Source organism: Natator depressus, chromosome 2 (genome assembly GCF_965152275.1).
Source record: "Natator depressus isolate rNatDep1 chromosome 2, rNatDep2.hap1, whole genome shotgun sequence".
NCBI classification, from domain to species: Eukaryota; Metazoa; Chordata; order Testudines; family Cheloniidae; genus Natator; species Natator depressus.
In genome coordinates, this window is record NC_134235.1 from 193934640 (window position 1) to 193957067 (window position 22428).

Sequence of the window (22428 nt, forward strand, 5' to 3'; positions counted from 1 at the left end):
AGATTCGGTGGTCTTTTCCACATATATGTTGGAACCTTTCAATATACAGTCTCTGAAGAGGATGCTGACTTCCCAGCAGCTGCCTTTCCACTTCCTGCCTCTAGAAGATTAGTGTATGAAGCACTGGGCTCAGCAGATGAGACAAAGGCCACCCTGTCTCTTCGCCTTCTGCAGAGGTCTCCCCCTAATTCACTCAAAAGGTTCTCTCCAGTCATCAAAAGGACCTCAAGGAGTTTTTATATTGTATATGGACCTCTGAACGGAATCTGAATGCCTGCAGCCAAGTGAACTTGTAGACACACCTAGTACTGAGGCCATCTCCCTTACCACTGAATCACACATATCAAAGGTCACCTGTGCCTCAGGCAGGGCCAGTTCTATGCTCTCATGTCTACATCCACACAAGCTTGTGCATCTTCTGGAAAGAGATTTAGCCAGGCATTGAGCCTTCTGCTATAATGTAGCCTGCCTTCCGGTCTTCACCCTCCAGCTATGGAGCGGTGAACCGACTTACCAAGTGAATCCAGTGACAAAGTTCAGGGGTTCAGTACTAAGATTTGGTTTGTCTTCCTACTAAACATAATTGCCTAAACCTCTACGTTGGAAGGCACAGCCAGTGGAATCTTCATGTAAGATATACATTGTCTTGACCACCCTAGGAAAAAGGAGAAAGTGTTGAAGGTGAGGGTGATTCCTCACAACAACAGGGTGCAAGTGTATCACCGACAGATCCCGGTCATTGGTGGGCAGGATCAAACCTGGGATCTCTGGAGCTTAGTGATGAGCCTCTACCGCATGAGCTAAAAGCCAACTGGCTGTTAACTAAGGCTGTAGAGCTGACTCACTTTATCTCTCTCTTTAAGTGGTCTCTGTGTCACTAGTTGGGACAGAACACCATACCCAGAAGGTGTGTGGGTTACACGAGGACACAGCAATGCTATTTGAAAGGTGTTCTGATTTAGGGAGCTGTTTATCTTGGCCTTTGAGGATTCCTGAACAGGAGTGAAGTCAAATCCAAATGACCTAGCCAGATTCTTTAAAAACAGAGAAAAAAACAGATCCTTAGAGCAGAGCTGTTCTGCTGTAGAGTGATATTTAGCCAATCACATTTTGCATCTTCCAAATATCACCATTATCCAAATAGCACACATCTTCTATCACTTCTCTCAGGGGACTTCATCAAAGAGCAAAATATCAGCGCAGTTAGGAGAACTCAGCCTTGGGGAATGAACGATAAAGATTGTTGAGACAGCCAAGGAATGATTAAGTACATCCAAGCATACCAGCGGGAAGTTGGGTGTGTGTTGACATAGGCTTCCTCAAAGCAGAGGGGCGTATCCTCTGAGAACAAGTCCTTAAAGCAATGTGGGATAGCTGCAAGCCAGATTTGCAGGAGACTTTTGGGAATGGCTCCAGGAACAACTTATGCATTCCCATGAAACTGGCAGCTCCAGGTAATGTTTTTTAGGCCGACCTGACAACCGCGCAATCAGCTCCAAGGCAGAGGATACAGCCAGCCATTAATCCCAAATTGACATATTTCTGCAACATCTACTTTTCTTCCTCCTCCAGGTTCTGAGAGGACCACATCCTGAAATAAATGCGTGCAAAGAAAAAAAAATACACAGGAGCACAAAGAATGCAGATGCAGAAAATTGGCAGGAAAATCCAGTGAATCGGTACGGGAAAACACCATTACATGACACTGTGGGGCCAAGAAAGAAGAGCTGTGTCAATTAATCAAAGTTACCCCAAGCACCTGAGCAAACATCAAAGGCTTGAGAGAGTGCCAAAGCACTGAGCTAAGCATAAAAAGGAAGCATGTGAGCACTGAAAGACGGCTGAGAAAGTAATGGGATTGGATGCTAACAGACCCGAGGGAGCAAGGTTTGATGCAATGCTTAAAACAAAACAAATTCACACAAGTCAGAGCAAAAAGGGCCAGGTCCTAAAGGAGCAACAGGGAAGCCAGAGGAAACTAGGCTAGCATTTCAAGGCCATGTTGAAGAAGCACTGCAAGAGATATCCCAGATTGAACTAATTTAATACATTTTAGTAGGGAACTGACTGATAAGGTAGATCAACCACAAGGATACTGAGAGCACAAAATTGTGGGTTGACATAAAAGTGGATGGACAGCCAAAGAAATCCAAGTCACTTCCTGTTGAGAATTCCTTCACTGAAAATACCTGAACCTCCAGAATCTTCCACTAAGGAATGCGGCTGGACAGTAGGAGAAATCTTGCATACTGGTCACCACTCAGAAGATCAAGAAACTTGGGAGTTCTGCCCTGTCTCACATGGAACCTGTCTTACTCAGAGATGATGTATACCTAGGTGGCTTTCCTTTGTTGCTAGCCACTAATGATCCTGACCCTGAGGCAACATTGAGTCTATCCAAGGGCTGGAGTTAGCTCAGCCTCTGCTGACTCAGGCATGGGATTCACCTGGAGAGACTTCCAATTGTGTCAATTTTTGTGATGGATTTATGGAGGTTCAAACTTGAAATGCAACTTCATTTTTACATAGCAGACCTCAAGGAGGGCATGAGCTTTGTCTCCAAAGTAAAAAAACAACAACCCTACAACAAACAAACCAAAAAACTCCACAAGCGTTGCATGCAGCTAAAAAATGTCCATTTGGTACCACAAATTACTGATTTTAAAAGAAATGGTTAAAAAGTGTAGTGAAAGGAAAAAGTATGGTTAGAATAACGTTATTAAGTGTAGGGGGAAAAAACCTATGTATGTGCCCTGATCAAACGTAATTCCCCTAAGAAAGGATGGTCTTTGGAGTTCAGCAAATTCAGCTCTATTCTTTACTCTGCCAAACACTTGCTGCGTCACCTTGGATAAGTAACTCCCCTTTCTGCGCCTTAAGTTTCCCTTCTGCAAAAACAGGAACAGTAATACCTCACAGGAGCATATTACAGCTTAATTCATTAATGTTTGCAAAGCACTTTGAGATAATTAGATAGAAGGTTTTTTGAAAGTGCAAAGTGTCTATTAAAATTTCACCTATACCGCAGAAAAAAAGCATAATTTTTACAGGAACTCAGTGTTATTCAATGCAATTTACCCTGTACAACAGGAAACCCTGTACAAAGGCCAAAGGCAGTCTTTATAATACAAAACATCCAGACACCACATCCTCTGCCCTCCCTCCTCAAAGACCAGTGGGTACTTCAGATGTAAACTGGATACGGCAGAGTGAAGAAGTTACAATTCTATGTGATCATTCTCAGTGCCACAAATTTAATAAAAAATCTTATTAAACAAAATATGAGAAAGGTTCACATTTATTGTTGGCAAGGACTAGGATTTATGGATGCAAATGAATGCTGCAGACACAATGTACAAGATCAAATAAGTTTGGTCTCTGTGACAATGCAGAGACTGAAGCAGAGAGCACTGAAAGGATCACCATAGTAGCTATGCTTTAGTGTAACTTCCAGGTGAGGACCTGTAATCAATCTTTATGTGAGTCTATCAGAAATGTTTCCCTTATGCTTACCCAGTTCTCAAAAAAAAGCAAGAGCTCAGAGGAGGCAAACTGTTTTTAAAAATATTGTTATTATTAAAAGAGAGGGAGCCAAGGCCTAGCATTTCCCCTTGTATTTTAAAATAAATGGTTCTTACTGTTTCACTTTGACAAGAAATGATAGAGACTGGAAAAATTGAAACAGAAAATTAAAGGAAACTCAGTGTTAAAGGAGAAGAGAAAGAAAAGGTAGTTCTAGAACCAGACTGGCATGCATTCCAGCATGTACTATGCTTTACCTTGGGGCTTTGCTCCTGAGGTCTGGCCTGCATTACAGAAATCTCACTGTTCTCTCATTTCCCCCTGGGTTCTGAACCCTAGCTCTGTTCTCAATTTTTACAGTCTCTATCATTCCTTCTTGTCCCAGTGAAACAGTAAGAACTTGACTTTCCCTGTGTTTTGCTCAGCAGCATTAGAAGATTTCCCTCACTTTTTTCTTTTCCCATTGGTGCTGTGATGCAAACGACTGATTTTTATTGCTCCAGTAACACCTCCTCACCCTTCCCCTGACCCACTTTCTACCGCGGACTTAAGTAGACATCATAGGGGTAACGACTACAAAAAGCTCAGCCTGGCAGCTGACAAAAAGAAACACGGGAATTGTGCCAAGTGGTATTGGGCCTTCAATTCATAGTTCATACACAACTATATTTTCTCTCTTTAAATATTGCAACATGATCACATGATGGTTTACAGTTACAAATATTTATGTAATACTTAAAAAGCAATGAATGAAGTCGCAGAAGCTTAGAGCACAATTTATTTTTTCTCTCAACATTTAAGAAAATAATGATCAGACTAACGATCAAACTGCCTTGACTTGAGCACGATTCAAGAGTCACGGTATGATTGAGTCAGAAATTAGAAGAGAATTTCCTTAGGTCACACAACAAAAGGTGCCAGTAAACAGTTCAGCTGGAGAGTTAACATAATAGATAAAAAAATCATTTTTGCTATTTTCTTTAGCAGTTTATTAATTGCCTCCTGAAATACTTTCTGAAACACAACGAGCTGCAAATGAATTCATGGGCTATTAATCTGCTGTACATGGCACTGGAGGAAAGCGCATTGGATGAGTTGATGCAATTATTGCTATTACATAACCATCTTCACAGAACATTGAATGTTATTATTCATAATTTACTCTATCTAAGTTGCTCCTTTAAACATTAAAACTGGCATTAAAAGCAGTGTAAAATCAGAAGGAAAGGCTTATAAAAAAAAAAGACAGATCTCAGAGAAAATAAAGGGATCTGCTTCTCTGAAGATATTAAAACACCTCAATAGCAAAGATGTTTGATTAACCATAGGAAACATTGTGCAGCCAGCAGAACCTGCTCTCTACAATCAAATTTTAATTTAATATAAAACATTCCATTATTCATTTTCAGCACCACATCATAAAGAATACACATAAAGTATGTGACTGACCTTAACATTAGACTACTGTGTTTTTAATCCCATGAAAACTAACATACTGTGTTCTCAAACAAATGAAGCACCCTTATGCCCATTTTGCTCTCTCTCTTCCCAAAACAGCTCTACATTGGGATACAAGAATGTTTGGGGCTTGATCTTCTGAGCCTATGCAATTTCACAAATTGAAGAACCTGATTTGTGTGGCTTGGTTTCAGAGTTTCCCTGCTTTTCTTTTCCTCAAATTCTTCCCTTCAGTGGAATTATCACAGTTAGGATTTTTCATCTTCAAAGCACTTTACAAACATAAATTAATTCTCCCAAAACTGCAGAGTCAGGTTATCAGCCACATTTTACACATGGGGAAACTGGCTGGCCAAAGAGGACAGAGGAAACAGACATTGTCAGCTGAGGTAGGAATTCAGGAGTTCTTGGCTCCCATTCCAGGGCTTAGATCACATCTCTTTCGAGATCTGAATAGAGATCCCATTCTTGTTGATAAAATGCTTTGTTTAGTCTGCAGCCCTTCCCCACCACTTTAGAAGTCAACTTCGTTCTGAAGCAGCTTTTGACCATGTGCCCAGAGAAGCATGTACCCCTAAATATTCCAAGGCACAGAATTCTAAAATAATGTGAGTAAAGAGGGGGTGGGTTGTGTTTTTAAATGCAGTAGATTCCCCACTTTATCGTAATGTTTCCGCACAAGGGAAGTTAATTGTAAGCAGAATCACAGATCTATGCATGGGGCAAGTCTGGACAGGGCCACGGTATCAGCAACTACAACTCTTGAATCCTGTGGTCTAAAGCCTTCACACAAAGAGGTCTGGGAAGGACAGCAGCTGCCATGCAGAGCTGAGAAGGATGGCATGAAAGGCGGCTCCCCACAAAATGGGGATGGAAGGAGTTCAGGATACTCTGGATTTGTACTAAGAGGGATAACTTTCACCCTATTAACATGGTTTCTCCAGTATCCTGCTTGAAAAAGCCCATTGTTGAAGCAATTCTACTCCATTTCCTGCCTATTCTATAACTGTACAAGGCCTCACTGCGCACCTGTGTTAGTTTTAGGGCAATACCAGCCCACGAATGCAGACAGAGTGTGCCTTGTTTCCAACAACTGAGGGCAGAGCAGGATGATGCCTCAACACTAACACAAATGTAATAAAAGACAGAGTTTTCTTCCTTAGTTTCCAGAGGTTTCATCAGATAATGAGACCCTGTCAACCACATCAGTCCTCCTCATTCAGCAGCAGCTCACAGTCCTGTGTTAGGTACGTGATTACAGTCTCTAAGTGTTACATTTAAAAAAATTGTTGAGATCTTTGTTTTTAAGAAGACCTAAAAGAAATTCCTCGAATGATACTTCCTGCTGGTGTTTGGGTTATAACCCCGCTTGCTCACACATCACGACAGCATAAGCCTCTGTGCATGTACCATGTGATCTTGCAATAGCAGGCTCACACAACATAGCCAATCCCTAATGTACCGCATACTAGGAAGGCCTGCTTGGTTCTATTGTGTAGCTTTTGGCACTTGAGAGTCTGAATCCAAAGATCTGAGCTCATATCTTCCCAAGTCGGCATGGTCCACTAGATAAAGATACTGGGATGGGAGTCATGAGATCTGGGTTCTATTCTGGGCTCTGTTCCCTGACCTGCTGTATGACAATGAGCAAATAATTTATCTTTTCTGTGCCTCTGTTTCCCCTCCCACATGCTGTCTGTTTAGATAGTAAGTTCTTTGGGGCCTGGGCCATCTTTCACTATATATTTGCTAGCACAATGAAGCCCAATCTCACTTGGGCCTGACAGTCACTATCATAACACCAATAAATAATCATGTAGCTGCACTGGGGGCAGGTCTGCCACTAACCTCTCTCAATGAATCAGACCACAAAGTAAGTTGCGGTTGAAAGAGAATAAGGTAGTAAGGAAATATAAATTCATTGCACTTTGCCATTCACTGATTTTTATTTTCAAATATGCAAGAAAGGCCTGTTGTCTTCCAAAATACTGTGCCTATATCTTTAAAATCCTATCAATGGCACTGACTGCAGTTCTGCCCTCAGATGTCTACGCATAACTTCCATTGAACTCACTGGAAGCTGCATGTGAAGGCAAGTATTTTTGCATTTTCTTTAAAAGAAAATACAGGGATTTCTCTTCTGTGTTTCTGTAAGAGAGCTACAGAAGTACACATGCGTGCATACAGAATTCTGCACAGTTGAAGTGTATTCATTCTTCCTTTGCCCCCAGGAATAGGCATTTGGGTTCCCATTTGCAGTTGTCCACCGTGATTAATTTTTCCATTTGGGGCTGGTTAAATATTGTAGGTTTGTTTTCCTACATGTCTCCTGAAGTACCTTTTACTGTCCTTTGTTCATGGCACGAATGCCATGGAGTAAAGTAGCTGCAGCCAGAAAGGAGGCAAAATGGGGAAAAGGGTAGTTTAAAAAAATTAAATCCTAACAAACCTCTAGTAAATGTGCCTTTGTTTACACAAACATATCAAGAAATACATTGAAAACTGCAGACATTTGTTTAAGAACAGATTAGAAAGAAGGCTTTAAGGTCTTTCAGTTCTGAAATACTACTGCTTTTAAAGGGAAAATACTACATAGTTTAGGTCTCATATTAATATTGTGGGAAAGACACTCTGCATTCTAACTGCTCTTATTTAAAAGAATTTCTCTGTTCAGTTGCAAGGCAATTTTAAAGAAATACAGCATGTTTATGTATGGCCTACAGTATGTTGCAGCCTGCTGTTGAAAATTAGCAGGAGTACAAGTTAATTGAAGGTGATTGGCAAAGAGTATTGTAATAATTAATTTGCCCTTAGCAATATGTGCTGAGTGCCCTCAACACGTGGGCTGAGAGGGGCAATGAGTACATTATCACTCTCCTCTCTTGTTTTTAGGAAGATAATGGTGTATTTTAGAAATGTTCAGTCACTCACCTTCTTAACTATAGTGACTCTTGCAGTGAGTACATTATCACTCTCCTCTCTTGTTTTCAGGAAGATAATGGTGTATTTTAGAAATGTTCAGTCACTCACCTTCTTAACTATAGTGACTCTTGCAATGAGTACATTATCACTCTCCTCTCTTGTTTTCAGGAAGATAATGGTGTATTTTAGAAATGTTCAGTCACTCACCTTCTTAACTATAGTGACTCTTGCAGTGCTAATGTTACTTAATGTGGGTATCAGAAAGATCTCATTACATGCAAGGCAGATTGTTTATCAGATTCCTTATACTGGAGCCTGGCCAATAGTAGACTCTAGGATCTTTTCAGCTCTCTCATAAACAGTTTGTCACTTTGTACTCTATTTGGGAAGTTTCATGTAATTTAAGAAGGATAGTTGCTTGAATTAGTTCTCTAGCTTAAGTAAGGGCTTGTCTACACTACCCGCCGGATCGGCGTGCAGTGATCGATCCAGCGGGGGTCGATTTATCACGTCTAGTATAGACGCGATAAATCGACCGCTGAGCACTCTTCAGTCTACTCCGGTACTCCACCAGAACGAGGAGCGCAAGTGGAGTCGACAGGAGAGCATCAGCTGTCGACTTACTGCAGTAAAAACACCGCGGTAAGTAGATCTAAGTACATCAACTTCAGCTATGCTATTCGCATAGCTGAAGTTGCGTATCTTAGATCAACCCCGTGCGGTAGTGTAGACAAGCCCTTAGAGCATGGTCATCATTCTTTCTTCAGTGTTATGATTCTTTCATCAAGTTTAAGTGTCTCTAGGGGGACTTCTGTGGGAGAATCTAAGAATGGAAACTTCATGTTTATTTTTTCCTCTCCCAGGATTTCTGAAATGGTTATGACCGCATGCTGGACTGAAGCTACTGGAGTCAATGGGAGATTTGACTGAGGAAGGACAACAGGACTAGTCCATTATCTGGTGTGTGCGTACATACATAGTCATCCTTATCACTGATACTTTAACTGCACCATTGTGCATATGTAAAATTTATTTTACAAACACTTATTACTACATTGCTTTCATTTATCAATTAATTTCTCACACACAGATTGGTTTGCACACTAGCCTTCAGTAAGTATGAGGCACCTGGAAAGTTCCAGCTTCTAAATTTCAGCCATTGTTGAGTGTTCCATGTACAAAAAATAAAATAAAAATAATCTTAATTTAAAAAAATGAAAAGAAAAAAAAAGTATTTTTGCCACCATTACATGACTCAAAAATAAGTGAACTTTTTTTAAAATCACCCCTAGAGATCGCAGAATAAGTATGAAAACTTTCATGATAGAAAGTAATGGGACACCATCCACTTGAAAGAAAAATAAGTCAAATCACATTTCCATCTGAACATTTTGCACCAACAAATGTCACAAGTAACCCCAAAGATTACTAGAACACAGAGATATGCAAATACTTCTTTTTTGTCTTTTGTGTGCTTACTTTGCTCATTGTCAGCACCTTCTTCGTGTTCCAATCAGATTCATGTCAGATTCCAGTCAAAGGTGGGTGGGGAGGAGTACTATCTAATTGTAGCAACAGAGCTGAAACTAACACCTTTGTTGGATGGAAATAAGGGGGGGGGGAAATCATGAAAAGTAAGGGACAATGCTTTATTTTAAGGAACATTTTAGGGAAACACCATTTCTCTTAGCATAGCATGTATTTTTCTCTCAAGTGTACATTTGTACTGCTTCAAGTATACAATGCAATCATCATAAACTTCAATTTAATGTTTAAAGTGGTCAAGGACCATCCCTTAAAATAAGGGATGGGTGGTCACCTTGCTCTTATGCCTACCCAAAAACAATTCTAAACTATAAAACGGGGAAAAGAAAAATCCTTATTGTGACAGATAACTGCAATCCCCTGCAATATCTTTGGTGAACATCCCGTTTTAAGTTTATGGATCACTGTGGGCCAGGGATTGTATGCGACGCCAGTGGCAAGGGCTACCACAACGCCTCCAGGAACCAAAACCAGCGTGTGTGCGCATGGGGGGGGGTCATTAAAGTGAATCACTTAGGCTGTAAACCCCTCCAGAGAGGCACCCCTCCATATAGGAAAGGAAGCTTACATACACTGGTTCAAACTAGATTTTCAGAGACACACACAGAAAGGGCTTTTGGGACACAAAGGGTACATGGAAAGAGTACAGCGGAAGGCAACAAATGATTAGGGGGCTGGAGCACATGACTTATGAGGAGAAGCTGAGGGAACTGGGATTATTTAGTCTGCAGAAGAGAAGACCGAGGGGGGATTTGATAGCTGCTTTCAACTAAAAGGGGGTTCCAAAGAGGATGAATCTAGACTGTTCTCAGTGGTACCAGAGGACAGAACAAGGAGTAATGGTCTCAAGTTGCAGTGGGGGAGGTTTAGGTTGGATATTAGGAAAAAATTTTTCACTAGGATGGTGGTGAAGCACTGGAATGGGTTACCTAGGGAGGTGGAGGAATCTCCTTCCTTAGAGGTTTTTAAGGTCAGGCTTGACAAAGCCCTGGCTGGGATGATTTAGTTGGGGATTGGCCCTGCTTTGAGCAGGGGGTTGGACTAGATGACCTTCTGAGGTCCCTTCCAACCCTAATATTCTATGATTCTATGTGCACTGACACAAGACCTTCTTTCTGATCCAGCAAATGGACAGGACCTTGGATCCTAGGGGGAGCTCAACCCTTGCAAAAGACTGATACCTACCACTGCCCTTCTTGGAGTTGTGGGTGACCTCTGATAAGCATCTGTGTAGTAGGTTCTTTTTATTGGTTGTATGTGTTTTCTCTGTAATGCTTTTACCTTCAGAATAAAGGTGCTTGCTTAGAAAGAGAGGTGTGGTGACTTATAACTGCTGTCAAGACACTGGTCATAGCCCCAGAGTGGAAGCAAAGCCCAGGTGCTGGCTGTTAGGCAGACTGGCTAGCTGGGGATATCACAGTGTAAGGCAGACAGCTGTGCAGCCTTAAAAGCCCTGGTCAGGAGGTAGTGGGACTGCTGGAGACTGGGAACTCCTGGAGTGGACCACAGAGGGGAGGATACAGGTGCAGCACCCTGAAACTGACACACACAATATTTTTTTTAAAAACAGGGAATCTGTTTGAAGGATTTTGTTTTAAGTTTAGGACATTACTACTGAAAGGAATCCCTTATCAAAAATGAACTAATTACAAAAAACAAAAGTTGAAAGTGTCCCTTTAATGTTTTCACATCTACATTTGCTTGCCCATATTGCACATCTGGTATGTTACCTAAAAAACCCCACATTAAAACAGCGTTATTTAGGTTGCAGGGTCAAGCCCTCGGAAGTTAAGAAATGCCAGATTTAAGGTTGCCTGTGAAACTGAAGTTCTGTCGCCTTTGTGCATATGCATTATGATACACTTCTTTAATTATATGACAATATATTATTATTTCCCACGTGATCTCCATACATACGGGGTCACACAAAGGAGAAGAACTGTTTCTAGAAACCACTTACATTCTTTGGACATTCCCACTTCAAAGCACTTCTGTAGTCTGCAGTACTGGCAGCGATTTCTGGTGACTTTATTAATAACGCAGTTTTTGTCTCTGTGACACGTGTAAACCATGTTCTTCTGAATGCTTCTGCGGAAAAAACCCTGCAATTAAGCAGAAAAAATAATGAAATAAAATCCCTGGGCTTCACACATAAATCATAGCCAGTCTCCTATTCTTTTAAGTTAATAATATGAATGCAACATTATGGCAAGATTATGATAATCTTACTGCCCTTATAAATATTAAAAGTTGAATATTGTTTTCTTGCAACATAAAGAGTATCTTTTCATCAAAAATAAAGGAAACTATTTTACTGTCAGGGTAAAGAAGACTGAGGTAAGTAGAAGCATTCAGAAAATGAGGCTCGAGGTCACGGGTTCTCAAACTGGGGGTCAGGACCCCACAGGGGGTCACAAGGTTATTACGGGGGGGTCATGAGCTGCCAACCTCCACCCCAAACCCAGCTTCACCTCCAGCATTTTTTAATATATAAATTTATAATTTATAAGGCGGGGGGGGGGGGGGGTCACACTCAGAGGCTTGCTATGTGAAAGGGTTCACCAGTACAAAAGTCTGAGAACCACTGTTAGGTTATGTTATAACATCCAGGCTAAAATAAAACATGTGAGCTTGGGTTTATGGATTTAGTTATCAACACTGTAAACACTGTTCCCTCCTGACTGATTCACTTTAAAATCAAACTCCCTAACCCAGTTTGGCACACTTTCTTCCAGCCTCAGTTATCCCTTCTCCATTTGTTTTTGGAAGGATTTCTATTTTTATTTTGTGGTTAGAGGTGAAATAACTGTACAGTGGGCCAAATCTTGAGAGTACTCAGAATCCCCACTGAAATTAGCCAGACTTCCACACATGGAAGATTTCCAGCATCAGGGTCATTATTGATTTGTGAACCTGAACACCTTCCCAAAAATATAAGTCCACTATCTATATCAAGAGAAAGAGAGTTAGTTCACAGAGGAATGAGAGAAATGAGAGTCAGGGAGTTAATGGAAATTGTGCGTGCATTGGGTGAGAAAATATTGGCCAACCTTAAAAACAACAACAACAACAAAAACCAAAACAAGACACAGTGCCTTAAGAATTTTTACAGATCAGCCCACAGATATTCAGCAAAAGTAGTTCTGTAACTGAGCTCTATTAGAAAGTTTCATATTACTACTAAAATTTTCAACAGTGTTTCACCATCCAGCAGGATCAAATCTCAGTCAACACCACTCTACTGTGTAGGAACACTTGCCGATTCAATATCTGGAGGGGTTTTAGAGGTTTTGAAAATGTGTTCAACAAACCACAGGTGTACACCCTATAGAGCAGCACAATGTTTGCTGACAAGGGATATAATAATAGTTCTGCATCCATAATTCATTTGTCCCAAGATGCAGTCATTATAGACTGTATGAAAGGGTTTCTTAATAGCAATTTTATAGATATGTAAGTAGATAATTTTATAGTCTTTTAGCTTCTTAACAGCTAGCCATGACTTCCAAGTAGTATCACCATGGAGAAGGATGCAGATGAAGGCTAATCATGAATCCCTTGCACCCCCAGAGCTTTTTTTATATCAATGCTATGAACATCTCTCATTCAGTCAGAAGAATTGAAGAGTGTTTTCTTCATCATGCCCCTTGTGCAATATTTCTTGGGCCCTTGTGGAATCAAAGCCTCCTTTGGGGCTAGTTCTTTTGACTGAATTTAGAAGACGTTTGTCAGTACGGTCAAGTGGTAGAAAAATTTTGTTTCTTTAAGTTATCCAACATCACATTACAAAAGCCAAAGAAAAAATTTCCGCACTATTGAGACCCCCATTACGGGTGTACTGAAGTCAACACTGGGTGTTCATGCTATGAGTTACACCTATTGCTTGAAACCTTTCAAGAGAAAAATAGTACAAACATGTCTGTCTGTTTTATTTACTTGCTAAGGGAAAACATGTGTCCCTTAGCTTAATGACTGTACAATAATTATATTTACAACCTAACTCTATTATTTAGGTACTTAGACAACCTTCCATATAGTAGTATCTGAACACCTCACAATTATTCATGCATTTGATCCTCATCATAGCCTGCTGATGGAGGGAACTATTATTCTCAGTTTTGCCAATGTGCTGGGTAGACTGAAGACCCAGATTTTTAAGTCATTTAGATGTTGCGTTGCTCAGCGTTGCAATGCCTAACTAACCTACGTCTCCTTTTCAAGAGTGACATAGGCACTTTGGAGCCCAAGTCAGTTAGGCATTGCAACACTAAGCAGAGCAACAGTCACTTGTCTGGGGAGATTAAGTGACTTGCCCAAGTACAGAGGGTATTTACCAACTTCCAAATGCAGAAATGATGAACGCAGCGGACTATCACTACAAATCAGTTCACAGCTGGCATGTGCTGCACTGAGCTACCTGTCCCGTTTCCCCAAGATGTACATTTAACATTTTCAGCTTCTATTGTGCCACATGACCTGTCCATAGCTCAGTGACAGTCAACATTTCCCCCGACTCTAGGACATTATGACTGTAAATTGAATCTCTGGTGAAATTTCATCTTAGCTACTAAGGGAACTGTATTGCTTACATCCATCATACAAACCAAGCAGCAAGTTGCCCTGAATGAACAAACACCACAAGAAGTCTCTAATGCTGCCCCTGAATCTCCCATCCCCTCAGAAGGAATGAGATACTAGAATAATTTAACAAAACAGTAATCAACATTGCAAGATGCCACAAAAAAAAAAACCCAAAAGACTGTCAGTTCTTTCTTAAATTGCAAATTCTTTGGGGGCAGGAACTAGATAGCATCTAGTACATTGTGGGTACTGCTGGAATTAAAACAACCAACAAAATCACCCCAACCCTGATAACAGAGGAAACAAAACCCAAAATATATCAGCAGTACATGGGTCATTATACCCACTTGACACTCATTAACAGGTCACTTGTTCTGATCGCCTTCTCTTTTTCCTCCCTGATGGATTGTAATAAAATCCCAGGTTAAAAGGGTTGCTTAGATCTGGTGGCCTAGCAGAAACGTTCTCTCACTCCTTAGCAGAGAGATTGTAACCTTACAGTGAAACAGAACACGGAGATTCAACTCCAGAAGGGAGAAACACACCACGAGCATCCATAAGTTCATGTGTCCATTAGTAATATTGGAGAAAGCTTAAAGAAAAAATTGGTATTTAGGTTAAAAAAACCCCAAACAAACAAAATACAACTCTCCCAAAACACGAGTTTCTTTCATGGGACAAATTCTGTGTAAGAGAAGATTAACTGCAAAATTTCTTAAGAAAATACTCTGTACAAATTCTTTAAAGGTCATGTTTCCTTTCATTCTGAATTTAGCACAAAAATGCAGAAATAAACCAGACCTCTTAGCTTTCATAGACTGGATATTTTGAAATTTATCACACTGGTCCTGACCCAAAATTAACTTATTGAAATGCTGTTGAGGAATATCATCCACATGCTAATACTGTTCTGTAAGGCAATAAAGCAATACCATTTATACAAATGTTTGTGCAAACTGATTTACTTAAAAAGCTCAAAAAATTGCATTTGAAAATATTTGGTTTTTAGAATTTCCTCTCAACAGGCACTGACAAAGATGTCCAGACAACCAGTATGTTATTTTGCTTGCTTTCTTGGTAAATTCCACAACAGTACTGCTACTTTGATAAGAGAAGTTTTCCTAATTATAAACTGGCAATCAGAAATTACATTTTTGTGACCTGATTTTGAAAGCTGCTTCAAGTAGGCCTCTGATTTTGCAGCCACAAGTTTTTGGGTATGAATACAGGCAGAATTGAGCCCACAGTTTTTTGGGAGGTCTTACGGTGAACTAGTTTAAATATTTGGACACCAAATACAGTTTGCATATGGAATTTCCTGAAGTATTTCTTGAAAGTGACATACCCTTTCCAACAGGAGTACTTTTATTCCATTTATAACGCATCCTCCCACTGTGTGGGATATTTTGTCACGTTGAAGTGATGGCCTCCATATTTATGGCAAACAAATCTAAACTTTGCTGTTTAGTTACCAGTATGGTCTGTTTTCAGCCAATTGGGGTCAAACCTTGGCCCCATTGAAATCCGTAACAAAACTCTTATTGTTTCCACTTTGATCAGAATTTCACCCTCGATATGCATTTTTGATTAGATGCACTTCTGTTTCTTCACTGCTTGTGATCACTTTCATCTGGAAAGCTGTTTTCACCAGCACTGTAAATATTCGATATTCCTGGTAAAAATCACATCCAACTCTCAGAATAACTTTGTCTCAAGTAGGTCATCAATTTACTAAACTAGTTCTGTATCTAATTAGTCCATCATCTATTAACCGTTCAAATTCATATGATTCAGCTTTGTGACATCAGTATGTAACAGGATGGTCAATGGTCTCACCTGGCGCTGCTTTCTAGCAAAGAAAATGTACCTTATGCAAATTATATGCTTATGTGACTATCAAGACATCTGCATTCCCTTTTTATGTCCCCTTTGGAAAATACTGTAGCTCTCCAGTGTGTTCTTGGCCTGGCACATACAGCATGGTGGAAGATTTATCCTCTACAATATCTCTTCAACACTTGCTTCCAGGAAAGTCTGAAAATGGTGCCAATCACCTTCTCCATTCTACACACCCTCCCCAGAGTGATATAGCTTCACTCAGCGGTTGCAGAATCTCACCCATAGCTCTTGTTTTACCAACTAGCTGTTGATCCTAAGTGTCAAAAACACTTCTTAATTACCCAAGTGGGAAGATTCTACTTTTATTTTGTTTCCTGAATGGCAGCTACACTTTCCCTATCTCCTCTTCTTCCCCTACAAAGAGGGACATCATTTCATTTAGATATTTACTTATATTAAGTGATAAATTCAAGATGCAACAATTATATCTAGGCCATGAGCACCCAGACTATCTTGGATTCTACAGCTCACCTCACCACATGGTATCTGGAAGGCTTGACCTTGACTATTAGACCTCCCCTTGTTCATTTAATGTTTATTCCTTGATCTACTGCATAGCTAGGGACTTGATACACCGTCTCAGGGGTTCCGTGTTTTCCCACCTATCCCATTTTATAGTGCACAGCAGAAGAGTTTGGGGGTGGGGATGAGGGATAGGTTCTTGTCTCTCTATTGAATTCCAGGTATTTATAGCAAGTCACCATAGTATCTGATCACCAGAGGTCACATGGTGCAGAGAAATATTCTCACGTACACAGTGCATATTTGATAAGGCCCAGTGCTCAGTTATAGCCAGAACCATTACTCTATATAAATCTGGAGGTGTTTTCACCACCTGAAAGCTGGATTCCAAATGCTGGGCTAGCTATAACATACCATGATCCTTTTTGCTGCTTTTGGCAAGTACACTCAGCTATCAGTAAGGGGCAAGTCTTGCCTGTCTTGACATGTTCGTAGGCCCTACACCACCTAGGATGCTCTTCTTTGCTTGGGAGAGATTCTGGCGGAAAGCTGACGCTTTTTAGCACTGATTTCATGGAACGCTGGACCTGCTTCCATTTTTTGCCCCTTGTGCACCAGCACAAACAAAGGCAGGTGTTGGGTTACGTTTTCTGGAAATTCACAGCCTTTGAGCAGACTGAGACTTTCACTTTGGCTTGCAAACCCAATCAGTTTATTCCCATAATAAAACCTCTTCAAACCATTCAGCTTTGCCATATACAGTATTTAATAAAGAGCAAAGACAGGGCATTTTCACCCACTAGGGTTCATAATTAATACTCATCAGCCAGGCTGTGAATCACTTATTAGAAGTGAACAAAAAACAGAGTTAGAAGCTGACTTAACATAATTCATGTTTTGTTTTATTAGTACTGAATATCATTGCTAGGAATCTGTTGTGTCTGTGAGGCATGGGGCATTTACATGGACAGTTTCCATTATTGTTAATGGGCATTACAATACTGCATACATCCCCTGTGATGGGGAGAACAGAGACCTCAGCACAAAAAGTAAGCAGAAATGATATTATCTTTGTGAATTTAATATGTTAATTCCATGGAGAAAAACATTCTGCAACACACAACTTCTCTTTGTTTCCAATAGCATCTGTAGCACACTTGCATAAGAGTCAGGGAAGCTGCTAAAGACACATCAAGGTGCTAATTGTTCTAATGTGCTTTATGCCCACATCTTGGGAAAGGAACACAAAACCTGTGTTTTTAGTTTAGTGATGAAAAATGAAAAGTATACAGGAGTCCCACAGACTTGGAATTAATTTAGCATTTCAATTTTCAAAGAGTCTCTTAACAACTCTCTTACACAAAGAGTACTGGACAAACATCTCATTTTAAAATTTTTACCCTTTCTGTGCTCCAGAAATATAGTAGTCCAAAGCATACCTTCTCCTTTTCCCCTCCACCACAATCTTGTTATCTTAATGGGTGATGGATAGAGTATCATGCTGGCCATACTGCATTAGGTGTCCTCATTTACAGATTGCAAGGGAAAAAAAGGGTTGGGCATAAATTATTCAAAACCTATTGTATCAGTGTGTGTTTCTGAACATTCACCACTGGCAAAGTAGACAGATTATTTTTCACTTTTAATTGTGTCGATACTTTATCTGCTCTGTTGAAAGTAGAGTGTGGTACGTGAAACCACATGTACGGAGGAGCAAATAAAGCCTGTTACTAAAGCCAAAGTAATCTATGTAACTTTAACACAATGCCAGATGAACCCCACCCCAACTCTAGATGCTATTTACTTTTGTAGTACTTGTCTATTACTATGTCAAACATGAAAGAGTTTAGTACAGGGCTAGGCTGCTTAAAGAACATCTGAACCGATTTAATAACCAGTGACATAAAGGACTTCAGAATGACAGTTGGATACAAAGGAAGTCATTGTGTATACGAAACCTTAGATAATGTTAAGCTGAACATGCTCTCACTCAATTCTTAGAGGAATTATAAACTCATAAAATCCTATGGGATGGTTATCCTGATATAACACCAATAAAATGTTGGATGAGTCCACACAATGCAACAGAGCTCTCTCTCTTCACAAACCGATTATTTTCCCAAGTCACATGATTTAAAGCCAAATGTTACACATACTTTCTGTCTGAGGAGGAGGAGGATTACCTGATCCAGAAGTTTTACTAAACATGTTCTGCTACCCTACTGTATGTCAAGTCTCATTTACAGCAGCAAATAGCTTACAGGTTGAAAAACTGACTTACAAGTGGCTGAAGTGGTAAGCAACTGAGAAAGACTAGGTACAAACTCACACTTCAGAAGTTGCCTGCTCAGCTCATTTGAATTAACGGTGATTCCCCACAAATACAGTCACTATGAATTTAGCGGCTCTACAGGTGCACCAAAGAATGGACTTTAAAATGAGCTTCTAAATCAAGCGTCTTCCTAGGATATTAGTAAAAGGAAAATAAAAATGGAGTAGGACAGGCTTTTCTACAACCCCATTTATCAAGCCATTTCTAAATTCAGATTCGCTGGTTTTTGTACCAGAAAAAATGCTGAGCCCTAGACCTTATTAACGTGTGGCTCTGTTTTTAAACTGGACCACAGGGAATACGACGCCTTTCTCAGTTGTATCTTTTTCCTTTAATTACTAAAATAAACGTTTACTCTTGTTAACCGTACAGAATTTACACCACTAAGATAAGAAAGAGCTGAATTCTGTGATGTCAGAATTCCACATCAGAATTGTTATGTTGCAGTTAGTTACACCTGTGCAAACTCATTCTGTTAGCATCGTAAAGGGGCCTAAACAGGCGTCAGTGAGAGCTGAATTTGGCTTGAAAAAATCTCGAGTCCTTGTGATGATGTTTGAGGAAAAAAGAATCCAGCTTGAGTCTCACATTCCAGGTTGAGTTTGCAAGGCTGGCAGTTAAGAGAAAGCAACCTTTAGTTGTAAGCCAGGCACATTTGATCCTAAAGTCATTGATGAACATGGAACTCCATAACGGCAGTCTTACCCAGTCATTTTTCAGAATAAAACTGTACTTTAATATTGGGCCATGCTGCTGCCCCATGAAACACGCCATTGAGTTAGGTGTAGTATATATCAGAAGATACAATGAAAAATGGTTGTACACAAAACATGTATGTTTGAACAGTTTGACACCATGAGTAGTTAAAACCCCAAAAGGTAGTACAATCACAGAAGGCTGAAATGAGGGCATTCTTAGTTAAAAGTGTGAGAAGGTATTTCTTTTCCAAGATGCTTGCATTGTCTACCACCCTGTGCAAACTGGAGATTTCTTTTAAAAAATTGCAAGTAAAGGCAACTCAGGGCAGCCAGAATGTGAGATGCCTCAGTCTGCCTCAGTCATATGGTGAATGGGCCAAAAGCACAAGTGTGACAAAGTGGAATTTTTTGTAATATTTTTATGAATCCGATGTGTGCCTGAGTTTCCTGCTACGCTTTGCATTTGCTACCCAATAGAGCAAAAGGGTTAACAACACTCCTGGGGCAACACAGGAGACATAGGTGTGTGTGTCACTTCATTGTATGGGTGAAACAAATAGAGTTGTTAAGAAACTGGTTGAAACTGACCCAGATCAACAACGGGTCCAGACAGACAATGCAAGCCAAGGACTCATGCATCAACACTCTCAGCAGGGAAGCTGAGCAGAGACCCCAGCTTGAGAACAAAGGACTGAGAGTGGGGGCTCTCTCACCTGGGAACTGACTAAGGAAGGAAATCAAAGAGACAGAGTCTGAGCGCGGGGGCACGCTAGCCTGAAAATGGAGTTCACTGCAGCTTGGTGTGACTAGAATGGACAGTGCTTTAATCCTCATTTCTCTGTGCCAACCTAAGGACTTCAATGCTGTGTTCCAGTTGACTAATAAATCCTACTTGATTTTGAAAACACTATTTGAGGTGTCACTGCAAATACTGGCTGGAATGCATTAGTCACTGAAGAGTGTACAACTCTACCAGGAGTCTACCTCAGTTGGACTCGCTGGGCAGAGCTCACAGTGCTGACGCCCCGTAGCTCAGTAGCGTACCCTGAAAGAAGAGTGAGACTCCTTAGGAGTCTGGCACACTGAAGGTTCCTCCAAAAGACTACAAAAGCTGGGGTTTAGCACCAATCCGCTGGATCAGTGACAGCAAGTCAAAAGCTTCTGTGGCCCAGTGCCCGCATAAACGACAAAAAGCTCCTCCTCCCCCCGTGTCCCCGCCCGCACCGACCTTGACCCCAGAGCCAGGTACAATAATAGAGCAGGACAACATATGTTGCCAAAAAGAGGCAGAGGAGACACATGTCCGTGCAAGATAGTAGACTCTTTTCAAAGAACGCAGCACATGCACATAGCTTTGGCAATAGCCAACCACCTGACAGAACAATGGTTGCGTGCGTAGTTTCAATGTCAGACTGTGGCAAAAAGTGGCTCGCTATTTTCCACAGTGATTTTCAGCATAACTCCCCACCTTCCTTTTCATTTCACCTTGTCCAGCCCACTCTGTACATATATTGCCATTTATTCTTGAGCTTAATGGCAATTGTTTTTTTCACACTTTTATAACAATACTTGGTACTTACTCAGAACTTTTCATCTGTAGAGTTCATTGCACTTTACAAACGTAAGTAAATATTAGCTCCCTTTTACAGATGGAAAAAGGGAGACATGGGAGGTTACAGGATCCATGAAGGAAAGAAATTGGGCTAATGCCCTTTTCCCTCCTATATGGTATACAAAGGACTGGAAGGTTTTGGTTAAATATATATATTTAACCACAAGAAATTCTGGTTTTGTCCGCCCTGAAAGACTCTGGACCAGATCTTCAACTTGTGTTAGTTGTCATAACTCCTATAGAGCTGTGGGAATTTAAACAAGTTAAAGATCTGGCCCTCTAAAATGACTGGATAGATATTGAAATTGTCACAAGCAACAAGGGACTGAAAGTTGATCCCTGAGGGAAGGGGAGATGGATTTTTAGTCAGACTGTTTACCGCTCCGCATTTTGTTGAGACGAAACCTATTTAATATCAAATGCCTAATGTACTCTTGGGAGAAATTGAATTAAGGTGTAAACTCACAGTGCATATCTGCAACCTCAAAGAGTACTCCACCAAAATCAGAAAAGGCCAGATTTGATGTTCGTAACATTTCTAAAGGTGGGGAAAATGTCTTTTTAAAAAAAATCCTTCGCTAGACCTTCATTAAACATCAAAGAGGGGGGAAAAAGAACCCATTAAGAATTCTTTTTGCAGACCACCTATAAGTGCCTTGCCTGTGGTCATACAGCAAGTCAATAAGAGAGCTGGGAACAGAACCCAGCTTTTCTGAATACCAGTTCAACATCCCGGCCGATGGAGCATACTTGTACGCTCGGTGTGATGCGTCAGCTCTCCAAAGGTGATGCAAATGATATGCTCTAGAATAGTCAAAACCCAGAATATGAATCATTTTTACAATGAACTAGAGATAGACTTTTCTGTTTGCCAGCTGGCAAAAGGACAACTACTAACAGGAGAGAATGAAAATGAATGGCATCACACATGAAGTTTGGGGTTTCACTCCTGCCTCGTCAAATGTAGACTAAAGTTGGTTGTCATAAGTTAAAGCATTTGTAAGACTATTCTTATTCCCCCCCGCCCCTCTCCAATTGAGATTTAAATAGAACTTCTGATCCTTCTAGTAAACATGCCACAAAGCCTCCTGACAGAACAATCATCACCTTAAACCAATGTGTTTGGAATTTTCTGCTTCTGCTCTTCAATAATATCACCAGTCTGGGTGCATTTCCATCTGGTTTCTTCAATTAAAAAATGGAAATGAAAAGTATACAATTAAAAAAATTACCGTTAACTTCCTTTCAGTAATGTCTGTAAAATGATTTTTGTTCTGGTAGGAAACTCCAGATGGGAAGTGTAATGAACATAATTGAATATGAGTAACAGGATATCACAGAAACACATTTTTCTGAGTTGGCATGTATAGGGTTGCTTCACACTGTGTGATGCAAAA

At 40.4% G+C, this 22428-nt stretch overlaps 1 protein-coding gene across 2 annotated transcripts in view; it reads right to left on the bottom strand.

The window, feature by feature from the left end:
- Positions 1-22428, bottom strand: part of RARB (retinoic acid receptor beta) — a 497859-nt gene that overhangs the window by 59763 nt on the left and 415668 nt on the right. For both annotated transcript variants that reach the window (XM_074945645.1, XM_074945646.1), the window contains one exon: positions 11408-11549. In XM_074945645.1, the coding sequence (XP_074801746.1) occupies positions 11408-11549 (142 nt within the window). The remainder of the gene's footprint in view (positions 1-11407; positions 11550-22428) is intronic.